This window comes from Hyperoodon ampullatus, assembly GCF_949752795.1.
Source record: "Hyperoodon ampullatus genome assembly, chromosome: 18".
Taxonomy (NCBI): Eukaryota; Metazoa; Chordata; class Mammalia; order Artiodactyla; family Ziphiidae; genus Hyperoodon; species Hyperoodon ampullatus.
This window is the reverse complement of record NC_136931.1, coordinates 19,985,613-20,011,826: the sequence shown is the minus strand read 5'-3', so window position 1 is coordinate 20,011,826 and position 26,214 is coordinate 19,985,613. Positions and strand designations below refer to the sequence as shown.

The 26,214-nt window shown below is 40.3% G+C and overlaps 1 protein-coding gene across 2 annotated transcripts; it reads right to left on the bottom strand.

The window, feature by feature from the left end:
- Positions 1 to 933: 933 nt before the first annotated feature.
- Positions 934 to 26,214, bottom strand: NAE1 (NEDD8 activating enzyme E1 subunit 1; the record flags this gene model as incomplete). 2 transcript variants are annotated; one of them, XM_079723510.1, is made up of 20 exons in its annotated part: positions 934 to 1,174; positions 3,714 to 3,763; positions 3,852 to 3,966; positions 7,165 to 7,257; positions 8,084 to 8,170; positions 9,427 to 9,466; positions 9,706 to 9,781; positions 11,806 to 11,939; positions 12,033 to 12,092; positions 14,327 to 14,418; positions 15,291 to 15,354; positions 15,751 to 15,813; positions 16,719 to 16,828; positions 18,690 to 18,799; positions 19,402 to 19,481; positions 19,736 to 19,807; positions 20,543 to 20,573; positions 22,297 to 22,357; positions 22,444 to 22,547; positions 26,162 to 26,214. In XM_079723510.1, the coding sequence occupies 20 exons, from the start codon at positions 26,212 to 26,214 to the stop codon at positions 1,065 to 1,067; spliced, it is 1,605 nt and encodes a 534-aa protein (XP_079579636.1). In that variant the 3' UTR covers positions 934 to 1,064. The 2 variants fall into 2 exon arrangements, with proteins under 2 accessions (XP_079579636.1, XP_079579637.1); XM_079723511.1 differs by lacking the exon at positions 19,736 to 19,807.

Here is a 26,214-nt window from a genome sequence, read left to right as displayed (position 1 = left end):
CCCCTCCCCGTGTCCTCAAGTCCATTCTCTACGTCTGTGTCTTTATTCCTGTCCTGCCCCTAGGTTCTTCAGAACCTTTTAAGGTTCCGTATTTATGTGTTAGCATACAGTATTTGTTTCTCTCTTTCTGACTTACTTTACTCTGTATGACAGTCTCTAGGTCCATCCACCTCACTACAAATAACAATTTCATTTCTTTTTATGGCTGAGTAATATTCCATTGTATATATGTGCCACATCTTCTTTATCCATTCATCTGTTGATGGACACTTAGGTTGCTTCCATGTCCTGGGGGAAGCCCCTTTTAAACTGTATTTTAACAAACAGTGATGGTATTAAGATGTCCACAGCTAAAATCTGCACGTGCCTTAAATTCATTATTTAAGATTATAAGAAAAAAATATTTTAAGCTATTTCTAATGTAACACAAGACCTTTTAAAAAAAATTTTCAATTTATTTTTGGCTGCATTGGGTCTTCATTGCTGTGTGGGGGCTTTTCTCTAGTTGTGGAGAGCAGGGGCTACTCTTCATTGTGGTGGTGGGCTGTGTGGGCTTCTCATTGCGGTGGCTTCTCTTGTTGCAGAGCACAGGCTCTAGGCGCGTGGGCTTCAGTAGTTGTGGCACATGGGCTCAGTAGTTGTCGCTCACAAGCTCTAGAGTGCAGGCTCAATAGTTGTGGCGCATGGGCTTAGTTGCTCCACGGCATGTGGGATCTTCCCAGACCAGGGATCGAACCCATGTCCCCTGCATTGGCAGACGGATTCTTATCCACTGCACCACCAAGGAAGTCCATACAAGACATTTCTATGTTAAGTAACTTTGAAATAGCAAGCCAGAAATAATGAACTCAGTTAGAAATGGATAGCTTTTATTCTCTGAGAAAACTGTTTCCTTCCTCCCTCCACCTCAGCTCCCCAAAGAACAAGACTACATTATTATAAATGAGAAAAATGTTTATTAAGGAAACAACTTAACAGTTCTCCCTTAGCAGAACTTTACAAACTGGAACACAACCTGACAGCAATTACAGTTTCAATCATTAACACACTATAGGGTACTTATTCTACAACTGGAAAGTTGCTGAAGTTTGTGACATGCCACTATAAATGTAAGTATTATTAAAAATTACAAATTGTTTGGTGATTACTTTGATAACCTCTTGAGCAGCAGCTCCTGCAAGGAAAAAGGAGAAAAGCAAATCTTTGAAAAAGGTAAATTTAAAGAGTTCTATAAAAATATTCAATTCTGTAAAGAAAACCTTTCCTTTCCAAAGCCAAAGATGTTTAAACGTAATCCAAAACAGACATAACTTACTGAGTTATATCAAAACAAAGGACTACAATTTTTTATAACTATGTTATTAAAGGAAATAAAAATTTTGTTCTATACATTCACACCCTGGCATATTATGCCACAGTTTAAAAGAAAAAAGTATTTTTAATTATGGTGGTTTAAAAAGACTGGCAAAGGGCTTCCCTGGTGGCGCAGTGGTTGAGAGTCCGCCTGCCGATGCAGGGGACACGGGTTCATGCCCCGGTCCGGGAGGAGCCCACATGCCGCGGAGTGGCTGGGCCTGTGAGCCATGGCCGCTGAGCCTGTGCGTCCGGAGCCTGTGCTCCGCGGCGGGAGAGGCCACAGCGGTGAGAGGCCCGTGTACCGCAAAAAAAAAAAAAAAAAGACTGGCAAAATATATTAAGCAAGAAAAAGTCAAAACAATAGTATGGATGACTGCACTTTTTTCAAGGCTAAATATAGGCAGAAAGGATTCTCAAAGGTTACCCTTCTGTTGCATTTGAATTTTACCCTGTGCATGTTTTATAATAAAAAGTGGGGGGGCTTCCCTGGTGGTGCAGTGGTTGAGAGTCCGTCTGCCGATGCAGGGGACGTGGGTTCGTGCCCTGGTCCGGGAGGATCCCGCATGCCGTGAAGCGGCTGGGCCCGTGAGCCATGGCCGCTGGGCCTGTGTGTCCGGAGCCTGTGCTCCGCAACGGGAGAGGCCACAGCAGTGAGAGGCCCGCGTACCGCAAAAAAAAAAAAAAAAAAAGAAAGGGGGTAAAGGGGCTTCCCTCGTGGTGCAGTGGTTAAGAATCCGCCTGCCAATGCAGGGGACACGGGTTCGAGCCCTGGTACATGAAGATCTCACATGCCGCGAAGCAACTAAGCCCGTGTGCCACAACTACTGAGCCTGCTCTCCAGAGCCCGCGAGCCACACTCCAGAAGCCCAGGCGCCTAGAGCCCATGCTCTACAACAGGAGAAGCCACCACAATGAGAAGCCCGCACACCGCAACTAGAGAAAGCCCGCGTGCAGCAACAAAGACCCAATGCAGCAAAAAATAAATTAATTAATTAAATAAATTTTTTTAAAAAGGGAGGGTAAAGGAATATCTGTAATTTGGAAAGGATCTATATTAGATACCCAGACTGCTATACTCAGTAACAGTCTGAGTACAGAGTAACAGTAACAAGTTTTAAAGTTACTATTCAAAACAAAACAACAGAAAAGAAAAAAAAAAAAATACCAAGAAAACAATTTTTCATCTTTTATAATCTGAAGCTTCTACTTTCACATTCACTGATTCAATAAAATTTGAGACTCTACTATGTACCAGACACTGTCCTAGGCACTAGGGATACAGCAGGGAACAAAAGACAAAAATCCTTATCCTTATGGATCTTACTTTTCAGTAGTGAGGGAGAGAGAATTTACAAATAAGTAAAACGTCAAGTGACTAAGTGCTAAGGAGAAAAAGCAAGGAAGGGGGATATGATGCAAGAGGAGGAACTGTTTTAAATCAATCAGGGATGGCCTCACAGGGGAAGGTAATATTTTTAAAAAGACCTGAAAGAAATGACTTGTGCAGAATGATTATAGAATGCACATGTTATAGACCGAATGCATGTCCCCCAAAATTCAAATGTTAAAGCCTTAACCCCCAACGTTACCGTATTTGGAGATGGAGTTGAAGTCTTTGGGAGGTAATTAGGTAATTGAGGTCACGGGGGTGGGGCCCTCATGACGGGATTAGTATACTTATAAGAAGAGACACCAGAGAGGCTCCTCACCTTCCTGCACAAAGAAGAGGTTATGGCACATAGCAAGACTGTGACTGCCTACAAGCCACGAAGAAACCAGAAACCAACTATGCTGGCCCTGACCTCAAACTTCCAGGCTCCAAGGAGTTTTATTTAAGAGATGGTATTGTTGAGTTGGGTCCTGAAGAACAGGTAGATTTTAGGCATGCAGGCAACAGGGAGACGTAAGGCAAATGGGCCCAGAGTGGGGTAAAGATTCAAGGAGCGGGAAATCAAAGGGCATGTCTAGGGGAAAAGCAAGTAACTTGAAAAAACCAAGGCCAGAAAGGCTGGGTAAAACCAGAACACAGAATGTTTTAAATGTCAAATGAAAGACTCTGGATTTATTTTCCGAGGACTACTGTAGTGTATATGTGTGTACTGCCAGGTCAGAGGGTTAGTGAGAGACACAATCAGAGCTATGCTTTAGAAAGATTAATTACTCTTCAGGAGTTTAAAATGGACAGCAATAGGAGAGACGGAAAGCAGGGAGACCAGTTTGGGGGCTACCAAAATAATCTAAACTCAATATTAACATTGTGCTTTACTGACCTCCCTAGTTAAAACAGCTGGGAAAACAAAACTTCATAACTGTACTATATAACAACAGGTGACAGTCTTCTCATCTCTGGAACTCACCCCCTAAGAATGCAGCAATGGTGTGTGGTTCAGCAGCTCCGTATCGGCAACTACAGGAAAGGATGGAGACATGAACATAGATTATTAGCCTTATGACAGGACAGTATTGTCTCTTGCATTCCCTAAAAAAATACTCACAATTCATGGACATAATCATCTTTCACTATTATGGATAATCCATATTCCTGAAGGAAGCCAGTGAGACAAGACTTCAACTTGCCTATATCTTCTTCAACTTGATAGTTAGATACCCCTAAAATATATATATGCAAATTAATTTTCATTAAAATAAATATGTGACTCAAAATTATTGGCTATCTCCTTTATTTAATCCAGTTTTAGGTGTTCTAGTTAAAACATTAAGGTGTAAAACTGAAATAAGAACAAAAATAATGGAAAGTATGAGACTAATATTTGCAACTATCACAAATTTGTAACAATCAAAGAAACCGTCTAAAATCTATTAAAAATTTGAGTTTGACAAATCTGCTTTGTTCAGTGCTCCTTACCCAGTATCTAGAAGAGTATCTGACACGTAGTGGTGCTCAATAATTATTTGATAGAACTGAATGAAGGAGAAAGTAATGTCCTATTTATACCCTTTATAAAACTTATAGCGTTTATTACCCATTTCCAGGAGATTAAATGACACATATAAAACTATAATAATAGTTGAGAGTCCGCCTGCCGATGCAGGGGACACAGGTTTGTGCCCCGGTCTGGGAAGATCCCACATGCCGCGGAGCGGCTGGGCCCGTGAGCCATGGCCGCTGGGCCTGTGTGTCTGGAGCCTGTGCTCCACAACGGGAGAGGCCACAACAGTGAGAGGCCTGCGTACCGCAAAAACAACAACAATAAAAAACTATAATAATAGGAGCATTAATAGATGCTGGACATTGTTCTAAACACCATCTAAAATATTAATTCATTTAATCCTTACAGCAACCCTATGAAGTAGGCACTATTATTATCTTCATTTTACAGATAAGGAAACTGAGGCACAGACAGATTAAGTTATTTGCCTGAGTTACTTAGCTCATAAGTAGCAAAACTGTGATATGAGCCCAGGCAGTTCTTAATGATTAAACTATGATGTCTCCAAAGGTAAGCTATCATTATTATTACTACTGGAAGGAAAAATGTAATTGCCATAATATCCAGGTATTACTAAACCCCTCTAGTTTATTTTATTTTTTAACCTCTCTAGTTTAAAAACTATCATCGGGACTTCCCTGGTGGCGCAGTGGTTAAGAATCCACCTGCCAACGCAGGGGACATGGGTTTGAGCCCTGGTCTGGGAAGATCCCACATGCCGCGGAGCAACTAAGCCCATGCGCCACAGCTACTGAGCCTGCGCTCTACAGCCTGCGAGCCACAACTACTAAGTCCTCATGCCACAACTACTGAAGCCTGCACACCTAGAGCCCGTGCTCTGCAACAAGAGAAGCCACCACAATGAGAAGCCTGAGCACCGCAACGAAGAGTAGCCCCCACTCGCCACAACTAGAGAAAGCCCGTGTGCAGTAACGAAGACCCAACGCAGCCAAAAATAAAAATAAACTAATTAATAAAAAAAAGACCTATCATCACTCCTTCTCAAAATAGTAGCATCTACCCTTTATTGAGTACTTAAAAAAAGCTAAGCAGTATGTTAAGTGATTTTTATACATCACGTATCTAACCCTTACAATCTAATAGAGTAGTTATTATTATCACCTTTCCATACCGAGAGAACTTGAGACTTGGAGGGAAATAGTGACTCACCCAAGATCAAGAGATAATAAGTGACAGAACTTGGATTTGGACCTAGGTTTAACTCCAAAGCCTGTGCTCTATGTAACAGCTAATCTCCCATGATGGCTCCCCAATGAACACCTCTTTGTGCCCTTGTGTGGTCCCCCTTCCGCTCTTAATCTAATGTGACCCTGTGAAGCCAACAGAACATGACATAAGTGATGCTGTGACTTCCAAGGCCAAGTCATAAAAAGCCTTGTACCTTCCACCTGGGTCTTTTGGAATGTTAACTCTGGGGAAGGCAGCCACTATGTAAGAAATCTAGGACTCCCATGCTAAAAGGAAGCTCCAAGTAGCCATGTGGAGAGAGAGGCCTGACCAGCACCGGCCCACTCCCCCCACAGCAGTTCCGGATATCCCAACTAAAGTGCCACACACGTGAGTGAGCATGTCTTCTTGGATGACTCCAGCCCCAGGCGTCATGCAACTGCATGAGATCCCCTTCCCCCAGTGAGAACTGCCTAACTGGGTCCAGCCAATCCACAAAGTAACGAGACAGAAAAATTGATTGTTTTAAACTACTAGATTTGAGGATGGTTGATTATGCAAGAGATAACCAAAAATACATTCCAAGCAAACAATACAAATAAAGCAATACATATTTGGTGTTTATTCCTTTTCCTTTTCTGGTAAGCTTGCTCATTAAGATTATAACTCGGTGGGTATACTACATCAGTTGGGGCAACAGGTTTTATGACACACCCAGAATGTGCTGCTCTGCAATAATCCTGCACAATTAAAATTACAATCTTAATAAAGATATCCTGGGCAACTGAAGACCTTTGAGCATATGCCAATTCCCCAATTACTACATTAACAGATAACAAAAAATAGATACTGAGCAAAGAAACATCTTCAGAGTTCTGAGCTCGGAAATCACAGGCATACTTCTTGTGGCTTTCTCATTCCACTAAATCAAACTCAGTGTGAGTCTTAGAAGTAAACTGTACAAACTGACAGGAAAAAATTTTATCCTATATGCAATCAACCAACAGCCCCCTGTGTTGAATCAAACACTACTTGCAACTGGTTACACTTAAAAAACAAATGGTATTTCCTGAGACGAACCAGGTGTAAATTGTTTACAGTATGACTTCAAGCATCACTACTGCAAACACGCCAAGAATCCTTTAAGATTTCATTCTATTTAAGTATTTATTTAAGATTTTATTGGGGACTTCCCTGGTGGCACAATGGTTAAGAATCTGCCTGCCAATGCAGGGGTCATGGGTTCAAGCCCTGGTCCGGGGAGATCCCACATGCCGTGGAGCAACTAAGCCCATGTGCCACAACTACTGAGCCGTGTGCCACAACTACTGAAACCCACGTGCCTAGAGCCCGTGCTCTGCAACACAGACAAGCCACTGCAATGAGAAGCCCGCACACCACAAAAAAAGTAGCCCCCGCTCACCGGAACTAGAGAAAGCCTGCATGCAGCAACAAAGACCCACCCAACGCAGACAAAAATAAATTAATTAATTAAAAAAAAAAAAGATTTTATTGGGAATTCCCTGGTGGTCCAGTGGTTAGGACTTGGAGCTTTCACTGCTGTGGCCTGGGTTCAATCCCTGGTCAGGGAACTAAGATCTCACAAGCCATGCTGTGTGGCCAAAACACAAGATTTTATTGTATTTGATAATTTGATTGCTATTCTTACCTGGATATCTACCATGTTGTTTATGAAATCTATCAACAGCCCGTAACATTAAGTATAATACTATCTCATTATCTGGATTGTCCATGCTGGAAACTGAAAGGAAAAAAATTTCAGTATAATTTGTGTAATTCATGCCATAAAAACAAGGAAGAACTGAATTTACTATATACTCAAGTTTCAGAATACAAGGGAATTCTATCATAAAATTTAAATATTTTGTGACAATAAAATAGAAAATGATAAATAATTATAAAATAAAGGGAGATATGTTACTGAGATAAAACCCAATGGTCTTAGACTATTAGCTCTGGTCACATAACCTCTACTAAGGTAGTATTATGCTGACTTTAGCTCTTCTACATATCACACAACTTACTCAGTGACCTAAATAGGATTTTATGTATGTATATATTAAGTTTTATATTTGAAATTATGACTTCTTGGACAGGTTTATAGAATAAAATTTAGAGTATAAATATTTACATTATCCTTTATGTTATCACCATACAGTCTACTATACATTGTTATACACAAAATATTTATATCCTTAGAATTAATTAATAACCTAGCATCAAAAAGTTATTACTGGGGCTTCCCTGGTGGCGCAGTGGTTGAGAGTCTGCCTGTCAATGCAGGGGACACGGGTTCGAGCCCTGGTCTGGGAGGATCCCACATGCCACGGAGCAACTGCGCCTGTGAGCCACAACTACTGAGCCTGCGCATCTGGAGCCTGTGCTCCGCAACAAGAGAGGCCGCAACAGTGAGAGGCCTGCACACCGCGATGAAGAGTGGCCCCCGCTCGCCGCAACTAGAGAAAGCCCTCGCACAGAAACGAAGACCCAATACAGCCAAAAATAAATAAATTAATTAATTTTAAAAAGAAAAAACCTCACTTAAAAAAAAAAAGGTTATTACTTACTAATTTCATCCTTGTTAATTGTATGCAAGCCATATTCTTCAGCTAAGGATCGACATCTCACCACTCGAAGAAATGCAGAATTGCTGCCTAAACACAGAAAAGACATTATGGAAGTAAATGGTTAAGATACATGACTATCCCGATTAAGAACAGGAAATTCTGTGTATCCTCTTTACAGACATGGAAGTATGAAGAAAAGGTTCTAATAGTTAGCAGAGATGGCACCAGAACACAAGTTATCTTAAATTCATGTCCTTGGGATTACAACCAGTTCAGCACTGATTACATAGGTGATGGCACTTCTCTGAGCCTCAGTTTTCACTTGTAAAATGGAGATATATTGTTTACCTTTGAGTTGTTCTGTGGATCAAAAGTGTAACTGTGTACAGTACATACCAAGCAGAATGCCTGATAGGGCTCAATGAACAGTAGTTTTTATCATTATTATGGACAAGCAGTACTGAAGGAGAATGTTATACATATTGTGCTCTGAGAATATGTAAGGCTTTAAAAACAAAAAACAAAAAACTTTGTATTATGGAAATTTTCAAACATATCCCAATAGAGACCAGAATAATAAAGTCTCAAATACCCAACACATCCAGCTTTTAATCTGGTATCATATAATCTAGTAGCACAAACACTAATGCATAAACACAGGGTAAGATTAGTAGTGGAACAAAACATTGAAACTAAGCCTAAACAAACATGTTGAAGAGTCTTAAAATGAATAATTTGGATAAATAATTTTAAGGATGGGTAACATACAAAATATAGACTTTTGCAGAAACTAGGGGTCATAGCTATAGGGAGAAATCCTCAGATGGCATGTAAAACAGATTTTATTACTCTTAAGCTAACTCTTGAATTCTCTGGGCCTACTCAGGAGTTATCAAGAAGACCCCAGGAGCCTAGCCACTCTGAAACTAGATGGCAAAATTCTTAATTCTATCACAGTCATTTAACACTGATCAAAGTTAGTATTTAAACCAATACTGTCAATGTACATGTGACTCAAGACTTCACACCCAAAGTCTTCAGATAAAACTTTCCCAAGTTATTTAAAATGAGTAAGCTGAAAATAATTCTGTATTACTGATAATTTTCAATTAATTGATCTTCATGTCTTTTTAGCATTAGATAAAGATGCTCTACCTCTGACCAGTCTTAGAATACCCTCTCCATTTATTATGAGAAAAAAAAACCTTACGCAATAATTACCTATGTCAATACCACTGAGACCATGGAAAATTTTTAATTTCAACCATTTAAAATTGCTGGGAACATTTCCCATGGCACATTTTTATCAAACAAAATAAGGAAATTAAGTCAAGGTGACTTACAGAGTAATTTTAATTCTTTCTCTGAAATGGACTCTGGTGCCTGTAAAGAGATAAATGCAGATTTTGCTCCAGTATAAAAGCAGATTAACAGAGGGTACAGCACAAAGCCCATCACTATGACAGGCCTTCTCATTAGCAGGCAAGTGAGGACCCCTCTAAAGAAGCTTTGAGCCAGTGCCACACCTTCTCTCTAAGCCTTTTCTGGCTGGAGTTACATGATGCAATCAGGCCTATATGGAGCTGTACTGTCCATCAAAGGCAGTGTGCCCGGCAGCTTACCTGGCCTATAGACTGAAGCAATTTGGCAACGTGATTACCCACAGCAGCAGCATCTTTCTTTGCTTTTTCGCGGTAACTGGAAAAGAACAACAAAAAGCTACTATTAACGAATATTTAAATTAACAAATTTGGGGACTTCCCTGGTGGCGCAGTGGTTAAGAATCCGCCTGTCAGTGCAGGGGACACGGGTTCGAGCCCTGGGCCGGGAAGATCCCACATGCCGTGGAGCAACTAAGCCCATGTGCCACAACTACTGAGCCTGAGCTCTAGAGCCCATGAGCCACAACTACTGAGCCCACATGCCACAACTACTGAAGCCCGCATGCCTAGAGCCCATGTTCCGCAACAAGAGAAGCCACGGCAATGAGAAGACTGTGCACCACAACGAAGAGTAGTCCCCACTCGGCACAACTGGAGAAAGCCCGTGCGCAGCAACAAAGACCCAACGCAGGCAAATATAAATAAATAAATAATAAATTACCAAATTTAAATATCACCATGAATCAAACAAAAAATGTCTTTCCCTTTCATGAAAAAATACTGATCTGAAAATACATGAAATGTGACAATGCCATGGAAATGCTACCAGCACCTCTTAGTGGTTGGTGACGGATTCTTGGACTGCACTAATAACCTAGGCTCCCTCAATAATTAACAGCACCTAACTTAAAAACTGCCCTTCTAGAGAGATCCATGATCCATGCTTCTCTGACAGAGGACCTAACAAAATATGTTACAAAGGAACACAATCTCCTTGGAGTCAAGTCCAAGGAAAGTTAAATACTTCAGAACTGTCCATCTACAAATTCATGTAAAACTTTTAAGTCTATTTACATTTTCACCCTCTAGAGATGATCAGTGTTAAGCTGACTACCTCTGATATGAGGTCATAATTCTTTTGTCCTCAACTGACTTTTCCCAAGTTTTAGGTAGATGAACTTTTAGGCTAGGGCAATAAAGATGTGTTAGAGAATGACTGAGATGAAGAGTACAATCTGTCTAGGGAACAGAGACCTTCTCTGTGTTGTCATTATCTGGTCCCTAAAGAAACAAGGCCAGTGGCCCTGGATTCATCAGCACCATGCCCAAAGTACACAAGGGTAATATCCATTGAGACCTGTCCTTATGACAATCTACCTGGGTGATAGTGATAACTGGATAGCAGGTGTCTATCTATAGTCATGAACTCTTTAAATTATGAAAATTAATGACAAAAAATTCATCAAAACTAAAGACTTCAAAGTTTTAAATTACAGATAAAAGAGAGTACAGGGCCATGGTTAAGAGTATACAGGTGAGTTTCATAGATTCAAATCTTGGTTTTGCCATTTCCCAGTTGTCAGACCCTGAAAAAATTACCTCTTCTATGTCATAGTTTTCTCACCTGTAAAACTGGGACAATAATAGTATCTCTCTCATAGGGCTATTGTGAATATTAAATTAGTTAATACATAGAACAGTTGATAGCATAGAGTTAAGTGCTCAAATGTTAGGTTTTATCTTAAAATATGAAAAACAAAATCTGACCCTTCAGGGGGTACGTGGGAACTCTATACTTTCTGCCCAATTTTGCTGTGAACTTAAACTATTCTTAAAAATAAAATATATTAAAAAAAAATCTTCCCCCTAAGTTTTTTAGCTTATTTTTATAAATTTATTTATTTTTGGCTGCATTGGGTCTTCGTTGTTGCACGTGGGCTTTCTCTAGTTGTGGCGAGTGGAGGCTACTCTTCGTTGTGGTGCGCGGGCTTCTCATTGCAGTGGCTTCTCTTGTGGAGCACGGGCTCTAGGCGTGCAGGCTTCCGTAGCTGTGGTTCGCAGGCTCTAGAGCACAGGCTCAGTAGTTGCGGCGCACGGGCTTCGTTACTCCACGGCATGTGGAATCTTCCCGGACCAGGGATAGAACCTGTGTCCCCGCATTGGCAGGGGGATTCTTAACCACTACGCCCCTAGGGAAGTCCCTTAGATTATTTTTAAAGTGATAAGATTATAACAGGTTTCCATTTGATTTCTGATTTCTGGTAGACTGATAAAATATGTTCATCTCTAATATAAACAGACTGATTTTTCTACTACATAGTTTGAAAACAGGTGACTTACACATTTTGAAGTTTTATATATTTGGCTGAATCTGCAATCATATCAGGAATTGTGCCTCGAACAGGTAAATTTCCTTGACCCTCTTTGGCCACAAATTCCTTTAAGGCACGAGCTAAAATCCAAAATGCCGGAGTCTAAAAGAAGCAAAAAAAATTAATATTAAGTGACATCTGAATTTGACCCAAAGGTTAAGGTGGCACTATTTTTACTTTTTTTGTTATTGTTACCTGTTTGGTGATATTTATGCAGTGATCATCATTAAATATATCTTCAATACTGCTTGGGATCTAACAAAGGAACATGAAACATTTACTTATACTAAGAATTAATGTAAGTTCATGTTTATTTTCACTGCCCACTTTAACTTCCACTGCAATTTTCCAAACAAGTTCAAATACAAACTTAGACTTTTATTCAGAATCACCACCAGATGGAGATTCGTTGGGGAAAGAGCGAATGGAAGAAAGTCCCCTCCTGCCCACTGCTGTTAGCATTAAAGACTGACCTATTCTCTTACATCATAAGTAGAGTAAAGAAGGAGCCTAAGTAAATCTTTTTATAGTCATATTTGAAGACAGAACAAAGATAACAGACATTAATACCAAGCTAGATTTGTAGTCCTTCATGTTTTTCCATCTTGTCAAAAATCTGAAACCCTTACACCCTAATTAGTGACTGCTGAAAGAGACAACCACTCTGACAGAAACGAGGTCGTTAAATTAAGGACGTTTAATGTTAGCAAGAACATCATACAGTAATAAAAACTATAGAAACCTTAGGCTTTGATTCTACCGTTGCGTGAAAAAAAGAACTTTCTTACTGGTAATTCCTAACTGCTCTCTCTGCTTCCACTCCCAGTCCCCTACAGTCTTTTGACCTCACAAGAGCCAGAATAATTTTTTTAGAAATATAAATCAGGTCACTCCATTCCCCTGCTCAAAACACTCTAGTGGCCTGCAGTGCCTTTATGATCAGGCCCTTTCTGCCTCTCCAAACTTAAATCCCTCCCACCTCTTTCCCCCTTGTTTACTTCATTCCAATCACAGTGGCTTTCATACTGATCCTTGAACAAATGCCAAGCATCATCCCACTTCTGGGCCTTTGTACATGTGCTTCCTTGGCCTGAAAAGCTCTTCCTCCAGACCTCTGCATGACACTTCACTTAGGCTTCTGCTTAAACACATCTCTTTGAGAGTCTCCCTGGCCCCTCCTGATCCCAGGCCTCCTCTCCATCATGCTCTACCCCTCTGTTCTACTCTAATTTTGTTCACAGCACCTGGCACATTTGTCTGTTTGCTTAGTTCACTGTCCCCCAACCATGAGAAGCTTGTTTTTTTTAATTGGGGTAAATTTTACATTCAGCAAAATGTACAAATCTTTTTTTTTTTTTTTGTGGTACGCGGGCCTCTCACTGTTGTGGCCTCTCCCGTTGCGGAGCACAGGCTCTGGACGTGCAGGCTCAGCAGCCATGGCTCACAGGCCCAGCCACTCCGCGGCATGTGGGATCCTCCCAGACCGGGGCACAAACCCGTGTCCCCTGCATCGGCAGGCGGACTCTCAACCACTGCGCCACCAGGGAAGCCCCAAATGTACAAATCTTAAATGTACAATTCAATGTTTTTTGATAACGATACACACACTTCTAACCATCACCCCAACTGAGACACAGAAAATTTTCAACACCCCAGAAAACTGTGTGATTCACAGAGCACACACTTTTAAGCACTCAGCAACACTACCTCATTGTCTCCAAAAAGTATGTAATGACACCTTGAGTGCGTTCCTAACTTGAAGGGTAGCACTTTTTCCTGTTTTAAATTATAAGAAAATTCTGGGAATTCCCTGGTGGTCCAGTGGTTAGGACTCCACACTGCTAACTGTTAGGCCCTCACTGCTGAGGGCCCAGGTTCAATCCCTGTCAGGGAACTAAGATCCCACAATCTGTGTGGTGCAGCCAAAAAAAAGATTAAAAAAATTATAAGAAAATTCTAATTTATACTACCAGTTGTATTATTCCAAAGTTCCCCAAAAAACTCACTGGCCAGAATTTAAAAACAAAACAACAACAAAACAAAGGGCATCTACACTAGGTTATCCTCCAAGTAACTTTTAAGGTATACAATGTCTTTAAGAACATCTTCCAATATATCCAAATAATTACTGTCAAAAGCAAAGCAGGGTAAGATTTAACTTTTCAGGCAACACTATTTTGGAACAGCAAAATACCACCTTCATTATATAATTCCTACCCCCAAACACTTATTATTCACAAATCATGTACTTCACACAATTAATTTATATAAATCACTGTATCAAATTATATGCTGAAGCACTGAGATCCATTTTAACAAGGACAATACAGAATCTTATTAAAAGAATATTCAAGCTGTATTACAGATATTAATTTCTAACCAACTCTACAATTTGAGAAATATTCAATTAAAATTAAAATCAACTATTTCACGTATGAGGACTTCAGAAAACACCTTTCATTTGTGAATACCTCATCAGCTCTTAATACCTGAGTTGTATTTAGTGCTGTGTTCACATTTTTAATAGCTTCTTCAAAATTCTCTTCATCTTCCGGAGCCCCATTTTCATTCTTTAGAATTCCTATTAAAATAGAAATTGATTAGCAAACAACAACCCTTTTCTTTTCACTCTTTCTCTCCCCCCAGCATTATGGAGATAACCTTGTCAGATTCTGAAGGGAGGATTGGATACTGAACCTTAAGAAGAAATATGGCTAATCACTAGTCATTCTTTTTTTTTTTTTTTTTTTTTTGCGGTACGCGGGCCTCTCACTGTTGTGGCCTCTCCCCTTGCGGAGCACAGGCTCTGGACGCGCAGGCTCAGAGGCCATGGCTCACGGGCCTAGCCGCTCCGCGGCATGTGGGATCTTCCCGGACCGGGGCACGAACTCGTGTCCCCTGCATCGGCAGGCAGACTCTCAACCACTGCTCCACCAAGGAAGCCCACTAGTCATTCTTAAAACTACACAAGGAGTGGCTCCTTAACCTCCCAAGGAAAATAAAATAAAAGCTCATGATGGGGGCTTCCCTGCTGGCGCAGTCGTTAAGAATCCGCCTGCCAATGCTGGGAACACCGGTTCAAGCCCTGGCCCAGGAATATCCCACATGCCGCGGAGCAACTAAGCCCGTGCGCCAAAACTACTGAGCCTGCACTCTAGAGCCCACGAGCCACAACTACTGAAGCCCACGTGCCTAGAGCCCGTGCTCCTCAACAAGAGAAGCCACCGCAATGAGAAGCCCACGCACCGAAGCGAAGAGTAGCCCCCGTTCACCGCAAGTAAAGAAAGCCCATGTGCAACAACAAAGACCCAATGCAGCCAAAAAAACAAAACAAACAAACAAAAAAACTCATGATGGCATCATCTGACAAAGGTGTTGACAGAAATCCAATAAACATTAGCTTCAAGCAATATGCTTTTCAAACTTTATACATTTAATCACATCCCATATTACCTTGTCTAATCAAATCTCTGAAGTCTTCTTTTTCTTTATACGTTTTAGGTATTCGTCCATTTGTCTAAATTGGGTTAAAAAAAATTTTAATCTAGTTGTAAAAACTCAAAATATGGAAACTGAAAGTCCAGTTTCCCCCTATCCATATGAGATTTCATCAGCAAATCTATACCTCAGTGAAATCAGCTGACTTGAAAGAAAACAGAAACTGTGGGCCATTTCTCTACATTCATTCCCCACTGCCAGTTTCAGAATGACATTTGTTCAAATTTCATTTTGTTAATAAAAATGTCAGTATCAAAAGAGAAACTGCTAGATTTAAACTAGCAGTTTAAATCAGCTGCCCTATAACCATATAAGGAAAAAAAATCAATGTCCCACCCCCTCCAATGAAATTCTTTATAATAAACTGAAAAAATACAGTCATATATGGAATTTCTTTTTTCAAGAAAGGACATACTTCACTATACCACTGTGCTAAATATTTAGCTATGATCACAATCCATGGAGTGTGGCTATGGTCCTAAAAATAAAAGAATCAAAGGAAATATCAGTATCAGTTAACATTAATTAGTTAACATTTATTTTTCACTATACCATATCATTTTCAACAAATTCAACAATATTTATTAAATTCAATTATTCAACAATGTTTACATCTCTCAGTATATGTGGAATAATGAATGAAGGAAAATGAACTGGGTTAACAAAAATTGCTTTACAAAGATTTTGAAGGCAGTGTCCAATTTATTTCTAATAAGGCAGGTATATACTATGATTGTCCCCATTTTACCATTAAGAAAACTGTCTCAGGGACTGCCACCCAAAAACAAAGCTCAAGTATCTTGATTTCAGATACCAATCCAAAACTAAGGAAAAGGGATCCTTTCTGTGTTTTCTGATGAACAAAATACCTGCACTTAATTAATGGGTAGTCAGAAAAAAAAAAAAAAATATATATATATATATATATGCCTTAAATTACATGGCCTGTTATAAATATCATTATTTCTATAATGAAATATGCAGTTGCCTTGGTAATTCTCAAACACTAAAAATAAGTTTTAAGAGGAGTCAATTTCAACAAACACCACCCCAAATTCAAACTGTTTTAAAAAGTACATCTATTTGTTTAGGAAAGAGCCATGAAGAGGGCTTCTGGGATATGTTAATGTCCAATTTCTTGACCTGGGTGTTGATTACACAGATATGTTCAGTTAATGTACTTTTCTTCAATAAAAAAGTTTTTAAATTTTGGGGAAAGATAGATTTATTTAAAACAAATTAGGTACAATGTTGTTACTATGTGACCTGGATGACAGGACTATGGAGGTTTATAGTATTTCCTCACTTTGTAATTCAAAAACCTTAGGTTAAAAACAAAGTTTTAAGTATACCTATAAATGGAAGGTCACACACACTACCAACCTTTTTTTCCATATGATCCAAATCATAAGACTGAAAATGTTCTCTCAGTTCAGGAAATGGCTTATCCAGTCGCAGATCCTCTAACGCATTATCTGGATGAGATTCTATTACTGTGAAACAAATAATCCCAAAAGATAAACTTACTTCTTTAGCAATACTGCTGGCAGTACATACATTATAGGAACTTAGGAAATCTGTAATTTTTTTTTTTTTTTTTGCAGTACGTGGGCCTCTCACTGTTGTGGCCTCTCCCGTTGCGGAGCACAGGCTCTGGACATGCAGGCTCAGCGGCCATGGCTCACGGGCCCAGCCGCTCCGCAGCATGTGGGATCTTCCTGGACCGGGGCACAAACCCGAGTCCCCTGCATCGGCAGGCGGACTCTCAACCACTGTGCCACCAGGGAAGCCCAGCAATCTGTAATTTTTAAATGGGCATAGGGCCTACAGGTTTTTTTCATTGTTTTGTTCATTATTGAGTTAAATTTACATATACATATAAATTTGTATTTTACTAAATGCACAAATTTTAAGTGGACTATAGTTTTAATAAAAGTAAAACCAAGATTCCTTTAGTGAAGAATTTTGTTATTACAATTGGAAAAGATCAAAATAGGTAAAATTTGTGTTCCGACAGCACCCAACAACCTACCCTTCCTCCACCTGTGGTCTTCAACAGACAGCATCACCATCTACCGAGACCTCTTCCCTAGAAATGTGATGGTCTTCCCTGACTTCGAGCTTCCTTGGCCCAGTATCAGTCACTCCCCACATCCTGATGTCACTTCATACACAGCTCTCCACATAGGGGAGCATGGGAAAGTGTGTAATTTCAGTGAGTGTTTAGAGCTAGGCTCCATTCTGTCACTTGCTAGCTGTGTGACCTTAGGTAAATAACTTAATCTCTCTATGCCTCAGCATCCTTATCTGTAAAAAGCAGATAAAACAGTATCTGCCTTACAAGGATTTTGGAAAGATTAAATGAAATAATCCACATAAAGGCAGGCACACAGCCAGCAATGTTAACCTTCATCACTGTCTACCCCCTCTTCCCTATCCTTATAACATCTGCCCTCAGCCAGGGGCTCTCTCTCTGGCTCTTTCTCTCACCTAGACCACTGAAAATCTCCTAAAAGCAACCCTGGTCTCCAATCTTTGCCCCTTCAAATCCATTCATTCTCCACCGGGTTTCAGAGTGACCAGTTTAAAACAAAATGTTTACCTTGTCACTTTCCTACTTACAACTCTTAAATGACCCATCACCACTGCCAAAAACTTATCCTCAAATACCACTCCTTAGCTGCCCAGGCAGATACCACTTTTCAGTGATGCTACCAATGCCAATGACTGTCATTACACTAGCAGAGTACCTGGCTCAGAGCAATGCAGGAGTACTGAATGAAAACTTTATGATGATTTAAGATTAAAATTTTCTAAATAAAGGGACTTGAACTGATGCAAGCCTGCCTATAGGTGAGTTCAGTCTCCTATAAACACTGTTTCCTTGGAACAGTAGTTAGGTAAATGCCTTGCTTGCTGTGTGCAACTACACCTGAACTGGGGACGCCTAATGCCTGTATGAGAATGGAATAGAAAACTGGTGGGGGAAAAGGTGGCATATCCTTTCTGTGTCAGTGTAACCCACATACCTTGGCTCTTACCTGTAACAGACATACATGCCCTATGTAGGTTAGGAGGCAAAAAAAGCTAGGTATTTGCATAGCTGCTGGGCCTCCTAATAAGATGAAGCAGCTGCACCTGTTGTATCTCCTGCTTTGTATCCTTCTATAGTGCTAAGTAAAGGAAATACAAAGATTAAAGCCTACTGATTCTGACTGCCACTTTGAACGTATAACCAGAGTTGAGCTGCTACAAATTTACTCTGTGATTTAAAATTGACTTTCTAAATTGTCAAGTTCCTAAAATTATAGCTAAAGCAACCAATAGGAAGCCCCATATGTGCAACAATTTTACCTGGATGTTCTTTTATAATGATCCTCATATAACCAACTAGTCCATATGTCCTACAGATCAAAAGAGGGATTTGGGAATTCCAGAGGACATCTGCTAAACGTAGTAATATACTGTAAAAGAAGTCACAAAGGATAAGAACATAAGCAAATGGAAACATGCCAAATGTGAAAATGCTTTAAAATAAAGCAACTTTCTTACTAAATAATAAATGCAAAGATATATCTATTGCATTTATATAAACAGCATATTTACCTAAACATATTACATATTTACATAAGCAATTCCACAAGGTTGCAGTGTCAAAGAAAGTATGTCTTTTGGACTAGAGAGATATGAAAACCTAGTCCTTTGTATTAGGGAGAATGCTACTGAAAGACATCTCCTAAACATTTCCATAATAAAGAAGAAAATATTTATAAAACTTTTGTATACAGCGCCAAGCACTCCCTATAATTAATTCTAACTAGTTTTTTTTTCACTAAAAAAATAACCAATGTTCAATTTAACTGTTCTAAATATATTTTTTTTAAAGTTTCACATCTCAGTATTTTTCTCTTCCCTATCTTTTTAGTGCTGGAGATCTATAAGCACTTCTAATTAAAGGTTTCTGTGGAGTTTAAGAATTTTAAAGACCACAGACTCTGCAGAGAAAACAAAACTATGCAAATCTAATAAGAGATTAAAATAAAAACAAATTAACTTAAAAATTTACCTTTCAGGAAGCTGAGTTGCAATCACAATGGTAAACCTACAGAAAAATGAAGGATCATTGTCTAGAAGGTTTTCTGGACTCTAAATAGGACAGGGGAAAGAAAATCCAACAATTTGACAATCATATTAAAGATGACAGAAACAGTTAAGCTACTTTAGAACAAGTGAGGTAAATGCTAGACTCCAATGTTAAAATAATTCAACTCTCAACATAAATATACAAAGATTCAAAATTCTGAATTACTAAATTTAGGGCTCTGAATTACTAAAAAATTAAATTTCTGACCAAAAATAATAATATGTGTGTGTATATATATATATATATCTATATATACCTCTTCCACAAAATTCCCAGAGACATCGTTATTTAATTCTTGTAAGAATTCCATGGCGGCTTGAGCTCGTTTCTTTTTAAAAACAAAACATTTTACTTGAATTAGAAAAAAATTTGGTTAAAATGTAACCCCTAATTTACAGATCAGGCAAAAACACTGTAAAACAACCCAAATTCCATGCATAGATATGACAACTCTGCTTTTCATAGTGTTTAAACTGGGACTAAACCAGAGTATTACTTAAAACAGAGCTAAACCATCATTATTCAGAATTCTTAAATGCTTACATGACTTGCACTCTACTTTTCTGATTAGGCAAATGACCAGAAAACCCTGGGGAGCAGGCAGGGAGATTCTGAGTCAAGTTGAGACTTACTCTAACCTCCCACATTTACAGTCCTGCACAGAGAGGTCAGTCATTAAAGAACAGTCATTTCTATTCAGAATACTATACTAAGTTGACCCATATGGTTTTGTAAGATTTTTAATATGAAATACAAAAATAAGACACATTCTGACTAACTCTTGGTAAAAAAAAATCTTCTTTACCAAAATACTCCAACCTCTGAACATTAACATCACTGAATATTTAGCTTTAATACAGGATAATAAAAACACGAACAGTACTTCTAAGTTCTTAAACTACCAAGCATATAAAGATTTACGAGATCAGAAAAAAATGAGATAATTAGCTTTTTTCTCAGAGGAATAAGCTCTTTTAAAGTAAAGCTTTTCAAACAATCGAAACATAGTGGCATCACTAGATGTTCAAATACAACTATATTCTATAACAAACTGATTTTTTACCTTGCCAATACTGCTTCTCTGAAGGAAAAAACTAAAACAGAATAAAAACAAATTTAATGGCTTCTCTGACTATAAAGGAAAGGTTATTTGTAATACCAGGTGCATTTCATTCATAGTTTAAAACAAACTATATTTTAATTTCAGACTGTAACAGCCTTCCTGGAGGAAGAAAGCTGGATGAAACTTGTAACCAAAGACAGGCTAATAAATCAATGTTTCCCAAAGAATGTACCACAGAACATGAATTTCACAAAATGCTCTGAGAGAAAAGGGTTCCCGGGCTTTAAAAAGTTTGGGAAACACCATATGTTATATTCTCTCTTGGAAATTCATAATATATGTAATACGCATGATATTAAAGTCTTACACTAAAGAAATATTTAGTTTCATTTGACCCATTTCCCAAACTCATTTGACCATGGAATCCATTTGCCCATTTAACAGCTACTGACCACACTTGGGAAATGCTGCATTGAACAGTCTGCTTTTGCGGGTAACTATAACAGATTTATTCAGGCTTCCTCCCACACATACCCTTGTTGTGCCCCAAGGTCCAGATCTGAGTCTGCTGATCAGAGTCAGGGTACCTTTGGAGCACAAGCTCAGCAGCTCCACAAGAGAAAGAAACCTCATTCTTACTATACCCTGTTCTAACCAACCAAGTAAGCAAAGATAAAAGGACTTTTTCTTTATAGATACCAATAAAAGGGTGTTGTGGTAGTGAAACTTGTATTACCACCCAGAGAAAAGATAACAAAGCTCAATATGAACCAAATTCTGATTTCTTCTATTTACTCATTGTTGTTGTTTACTGACAAATATAATGAGAGATCCCAGACTCCAAGTCCCTGAAAAGGCAAGCATGAAATCCAAATTGGGGAATGCTCTGAAAGTCTAAATATGATCATCTTTCAAGAATGATATGCAGGCCATCTTTAAAACAGCATTTTTAGGGCTTCCCTGGTGGCGCAGTGGTTAAGAATCCACCTGTCCACCTGCCAATGCAGGGGACACGGGTTTGAGCCCTGGCGCGGGAAGATCCCACATGCCGCAGAGCAACTAAGCCCGTGCACCACAACTACTGAGCCTGCGCTCTAGAGCCCGCATGCCGCAACTAGTGGAGCCCACGTGCCTAGAGCCCATGCTGCGCAACCAGAGAAGCCACCGCAATGAGAAGCCTGCACACCGCAACAAAGAGTAACGCCTGCTCGCTGCAACTAGAGAAAACCTGCGCACGGTAAAGAAGACCCAACACAGCCTAAAAAATAAAATAAATAAATTTATAAAAAAACCAAAACGAACAGCATTTCTACAGACAGTGTATTGTAGAAAGAGATATACCTGGACTAAGCTTAGAAGACACCACAAACAAAAGGTAGCTTTTACTATCTTATAATCCAAAAATACAATTATTGTTAATTATATACTAACATCTAGGAATCAATATAAGGACTCAGGAAGGATCCAGATTTCACAAATAAGGTAATAATGACTACCCTTTTTCATTAATAACAACAATAAAGACAGTAATGACAGGTATCTTTTACTAAAGGCCTATTTGCCAGACACTGTGCTAGCACTTTACCTATATTAACTCACTTCATCCTTGCCATGATCCTAAGCATAGGGACTATTTCCACCTGGAAGTTAAGTCACCCTGATTGAGGAGCTGAAGCTGGGATTCAGGCCTTGCTCTCCCATGACAATGCACTGCCTTCCCTAACATGCAGGTATTTGAAAAGAATAGAACATACTTATTTCCAGCATCTTCTCCGCTGACCTGATTTCCATCAATAATTGTAAATGAACCAATACCTGGGAGACAAAACAAGAGTCAGTCAAGAATATATATTTCTAGCTCAAAACCTTAAAGAAGTAAATTTACAACAAAACTATAATACCTGGTAGTACCAAGTTTTTAAGAATTTCAGTTCCTGTAGCTGTTGCATTTATTAGGCAAACATGAGCAGATTCTAAAGCCTCTTGCCCATGATCACCCCACAACCTACAAAAGAATACACAAATTTAACATTTTAAAAGCTTTCATGAAAATACAACTTTATTTGAATCATCATCTTTGATCTTTAAAGTGTTCTTGGGCTTCCCTGGTGGCGCAGTGGTTGAGAGTCCGCCTGCCGATGCAGGGGACGTGGGTTCGTGCCCCGATCTGGGAAGATCCCACATGCCGCGGAGTGGCTGGGCCCGTGAGCCATGGCCGCTGAGCCTGCGCGTCCGGAGCCTGCGCTCCGCAACGGGAGAGGCCACAACGGTGAGAGGCCCGCGTACCGCAAAAAAAAAAAAAAAAAAAAAAAAAAAAAGTGTTCTTGTATAGAATAACTGATGTGACAACCATGGCAAATATGTGAGACAGGAACAGCAGGAGGTGTTACGGGGATTATATAGCTGACTAACCTGAGACTCAAACAGGTTGATGCCTGGCATGGTTTAAGGGGGGGTTAAATCAGAACTAAAAATTTGGTCTTCCAGCTCCTAGTCCATTACTCTTTTCAAGCCAGATAACTTACAGAACAGAAAGTCTTTGTAGTCATTAACATTAGAGAAGAAACTTAGATTTATTTATTTATTATTATTATTCTTTTTTTTGGCCGTGTCACGTGGCGTGTGGGCCATGTGGGATCGTGGTTCTCCTCCCAGGGACTGAAACTGCGCCCCCTGCAGTGGAAGTGCGGAATCTTAACCACTGGACCGCCAGGAAAGTCCCGAGAAGTACCTTAGATTTAAAACCTATTATTCTCTATTTCATTTCTCCTTAAGTTATAGGGATCCAGAATATTTAAGATCTTGACATAGGACTTATCACCATGACATCTGCAAAAGTAAGATAAGCTTTACCAAGAAAACTGAATTATCATCTGAAAAGCCTTCACACTGACTTCAATAAGAGTGCTTTAAAATGTAATTCCCAATGAACATTCTAATAGCATGATTAATAAATGCATACATTAGCAAACAGAAAGATGTAATAAGGATTAGAAATATATGTTATAACCTGAAATATATGTTATATCCTGTCACACCAGCATATCATCAACATGGCAAGGTACATGATCAAATAAGCATCATGACAGCTGATCCAACCTGGTTACCTTCGCCCAGAAAGCCTATTAACTAATGTATCTTTTCTTGTCAGTATAGGAACTAGTATAGGGGGAGCCCAAATCATTAGAAAAATTTCATAGCCTGGAGGACTGATAGGCTTTAAGGTGCCTTCCCTGTCACCTGATCTAAAGCAGATTCCCTCTTTTTATGTGGCCCATATGTCCTCCAGAGCATATCACAATTGTAACTGCCTCATTTGGGTTTTTTTAAAAAATTAATCTATTTTATTTATTTTTGGCTGTGCTTGGTCTTCGTTGCAGTGCGGTGGCTTCTCTTGTTGCAGAGCACGGGCTCTAGGCACGCAGGCTTCAGTAGTTGTGGCTCGTGGGCTCCAGAGTGCAGGCTCAGTAGTTGTGGCGCACGGGCTTAGTTACTCCGCAGCATGTGGGATCTTCCCAGACCAGGGATCGAACCCGTGTCCCCTGCATTGGCAGGCAGATTCTTAACCACTGCGCCACCAGGGAAGCCCTCATTTGGTCTTTTATTTGCTGAACACCCATCTCTCCATTCCACTCTAAGCTTCATAAGGGTCCGGACCACTCCCTCTGTTCACCACTGGAACCCCAATGCCCGATACAGTGCCCTGCCCAGGATAAGTGATCACTGAATAGCTGTCAAATGCATGGAGGAATAGCCTAGAAGAACCAGACAGACTGGAAATGTCTGTTTTTTCTGTGAAAGTAGGGCACACAGAAGACACCTGACATATTTGGTTGATGGATACCCGGGTAGTTGGAAAGTAAGCCTAAAAGAATACTAGTGCATCTCTAGGTAATATATTTCAAGAAACGGCCCAAACACGAAATCAATCCTCTCTATTCTCTTGCTGGCCTAAGGAAAGCAGGGCCTGTTGACTGCTAGCTGGCTGAACAGCTTTGCTGCTTTGCTTGTAACTGCTTCCCTCTGACACTTCAAAGCCAATAAACAGTTCTCACGATGAAAGGTAAAGTTTGGTCCTTAAATGGACTGGACTCAGCAAAAATTCTTTTTTGTCACAGTCACTTAGTAATCTAAAATATCTTCTCACGGGCTTCCCTGGTGGCGCAGTGGTTGAGAGTCCGCCTGCCGATGCAGGGGACACGGGTTCGTGCCCAGGTCTGGGAAGATCCCACATGCCGCGGAGCGGCTAGGCTTGTGAGCCATGGCCGCTGAGCCTGCGCATCCGGAGCCTGTGCTCCGCAACGGGAGAGGTCACAACAGTGAGAGGCCCGCGTACCGCAAAATAAATAAATAAATAAATAAATATCTTCTCAGCTCTGCATGTATGGTTACATCTACATTCAAAACACAAGGATCTCCAAGAATTTACAAGAGAACACAAGTTGGTTACAAGGGCTCTGTCACCTTGCTTCTTTCCCCAGAAGCTCAGGAGCAGATAGTACCAGCTCTGAAAAAGCCAGAAGGACCTGAGTTTACATCCTGGTTCAAATACATGGGAAACTGGGCAGGTTACCGAACTTCTCTAAGACTCAGTTTCCCCATCTATAAAGCAGAGAGAATATCTACCTTCAAGGCTGCTCTCAGAATTGAGTGCATAAAGCCCCTAACACAGCACTAAGCTGTAGGTACATACAAATGGCTTCCAGTCCTTAGGGACACACTGTAACTTCTGGCTTGGGGGCTCCAGAAAGGAAGGGAGCCAAACATTTGTGTTATTTCTGCTGCCTTAACACACAGAAGATGATCAATAAATAAGGAATGGGGAGTGTTAGGAGAAGAGGCATGGGAGAGGAAGTAGTCAAGAACCAGCCCAATGGCTTAGACCTGCAGTGTCCATTAAGGTAGCCATTAGCCACATGTGGCTATTGGGCACTAGAAATAAGGCTAGTCCAAACTGAGATGTGCTAGAAGTGTAAAGTGCTGGATTTCAAGGACAGAATGGAAAAAAATGTTAAATATCTCTAATAACTTTTTATACTGATTATGCGTTGAAATGGTAATACTTTGGATATACTGGGTTAAATAAAATAAACTACATTATTAAAATTATTTTCACCTGTTTATTTTTCCTTTCTTTTTTTTTTTTCCTTTCTTAATGTGGCTACCAAAATATATATATATAACTACACAGGTGGTTTACATGAGACTAGCATTATATTTCTAGTGGACAGCTCCGGCTTAGAACAATACCTAACACTCGGTGCTGCTCTCTGCGGGCGGGATGGGGTATTCCCGATCCCCTCATTCTGCAAAACGAGAAGCCTGAGCACAGCGAGATGGAACTGGCAGCCGCCCCGGTGACCCGGCTGACGCTGGGACGGTGCACCTCGACCTGCACACCGCGTGGCGAGCGGGCGGGCGCGCCCCTCGGGGAAGGCGAGTCCCGGCCCTCGAGAAGCACCGCCGGCCCCAGGCCGGAACCCTGAGCGCCGGCCGCACGGCCCGGCCCAGCCCGGTGGGAGGCCTGAGGGAGGCCCAACCACGCCGCCCGCCCGTTTAGCCCCGGCCCGGACGCACAGGAACCCGCTGGCCCGCCCGACTCGGTGAGCCCTGGCTTACCTCAGCTGCCGGTCGTACTTCTGCTCCTTAAGCAGCTTCCCCGGCTGCGCCAT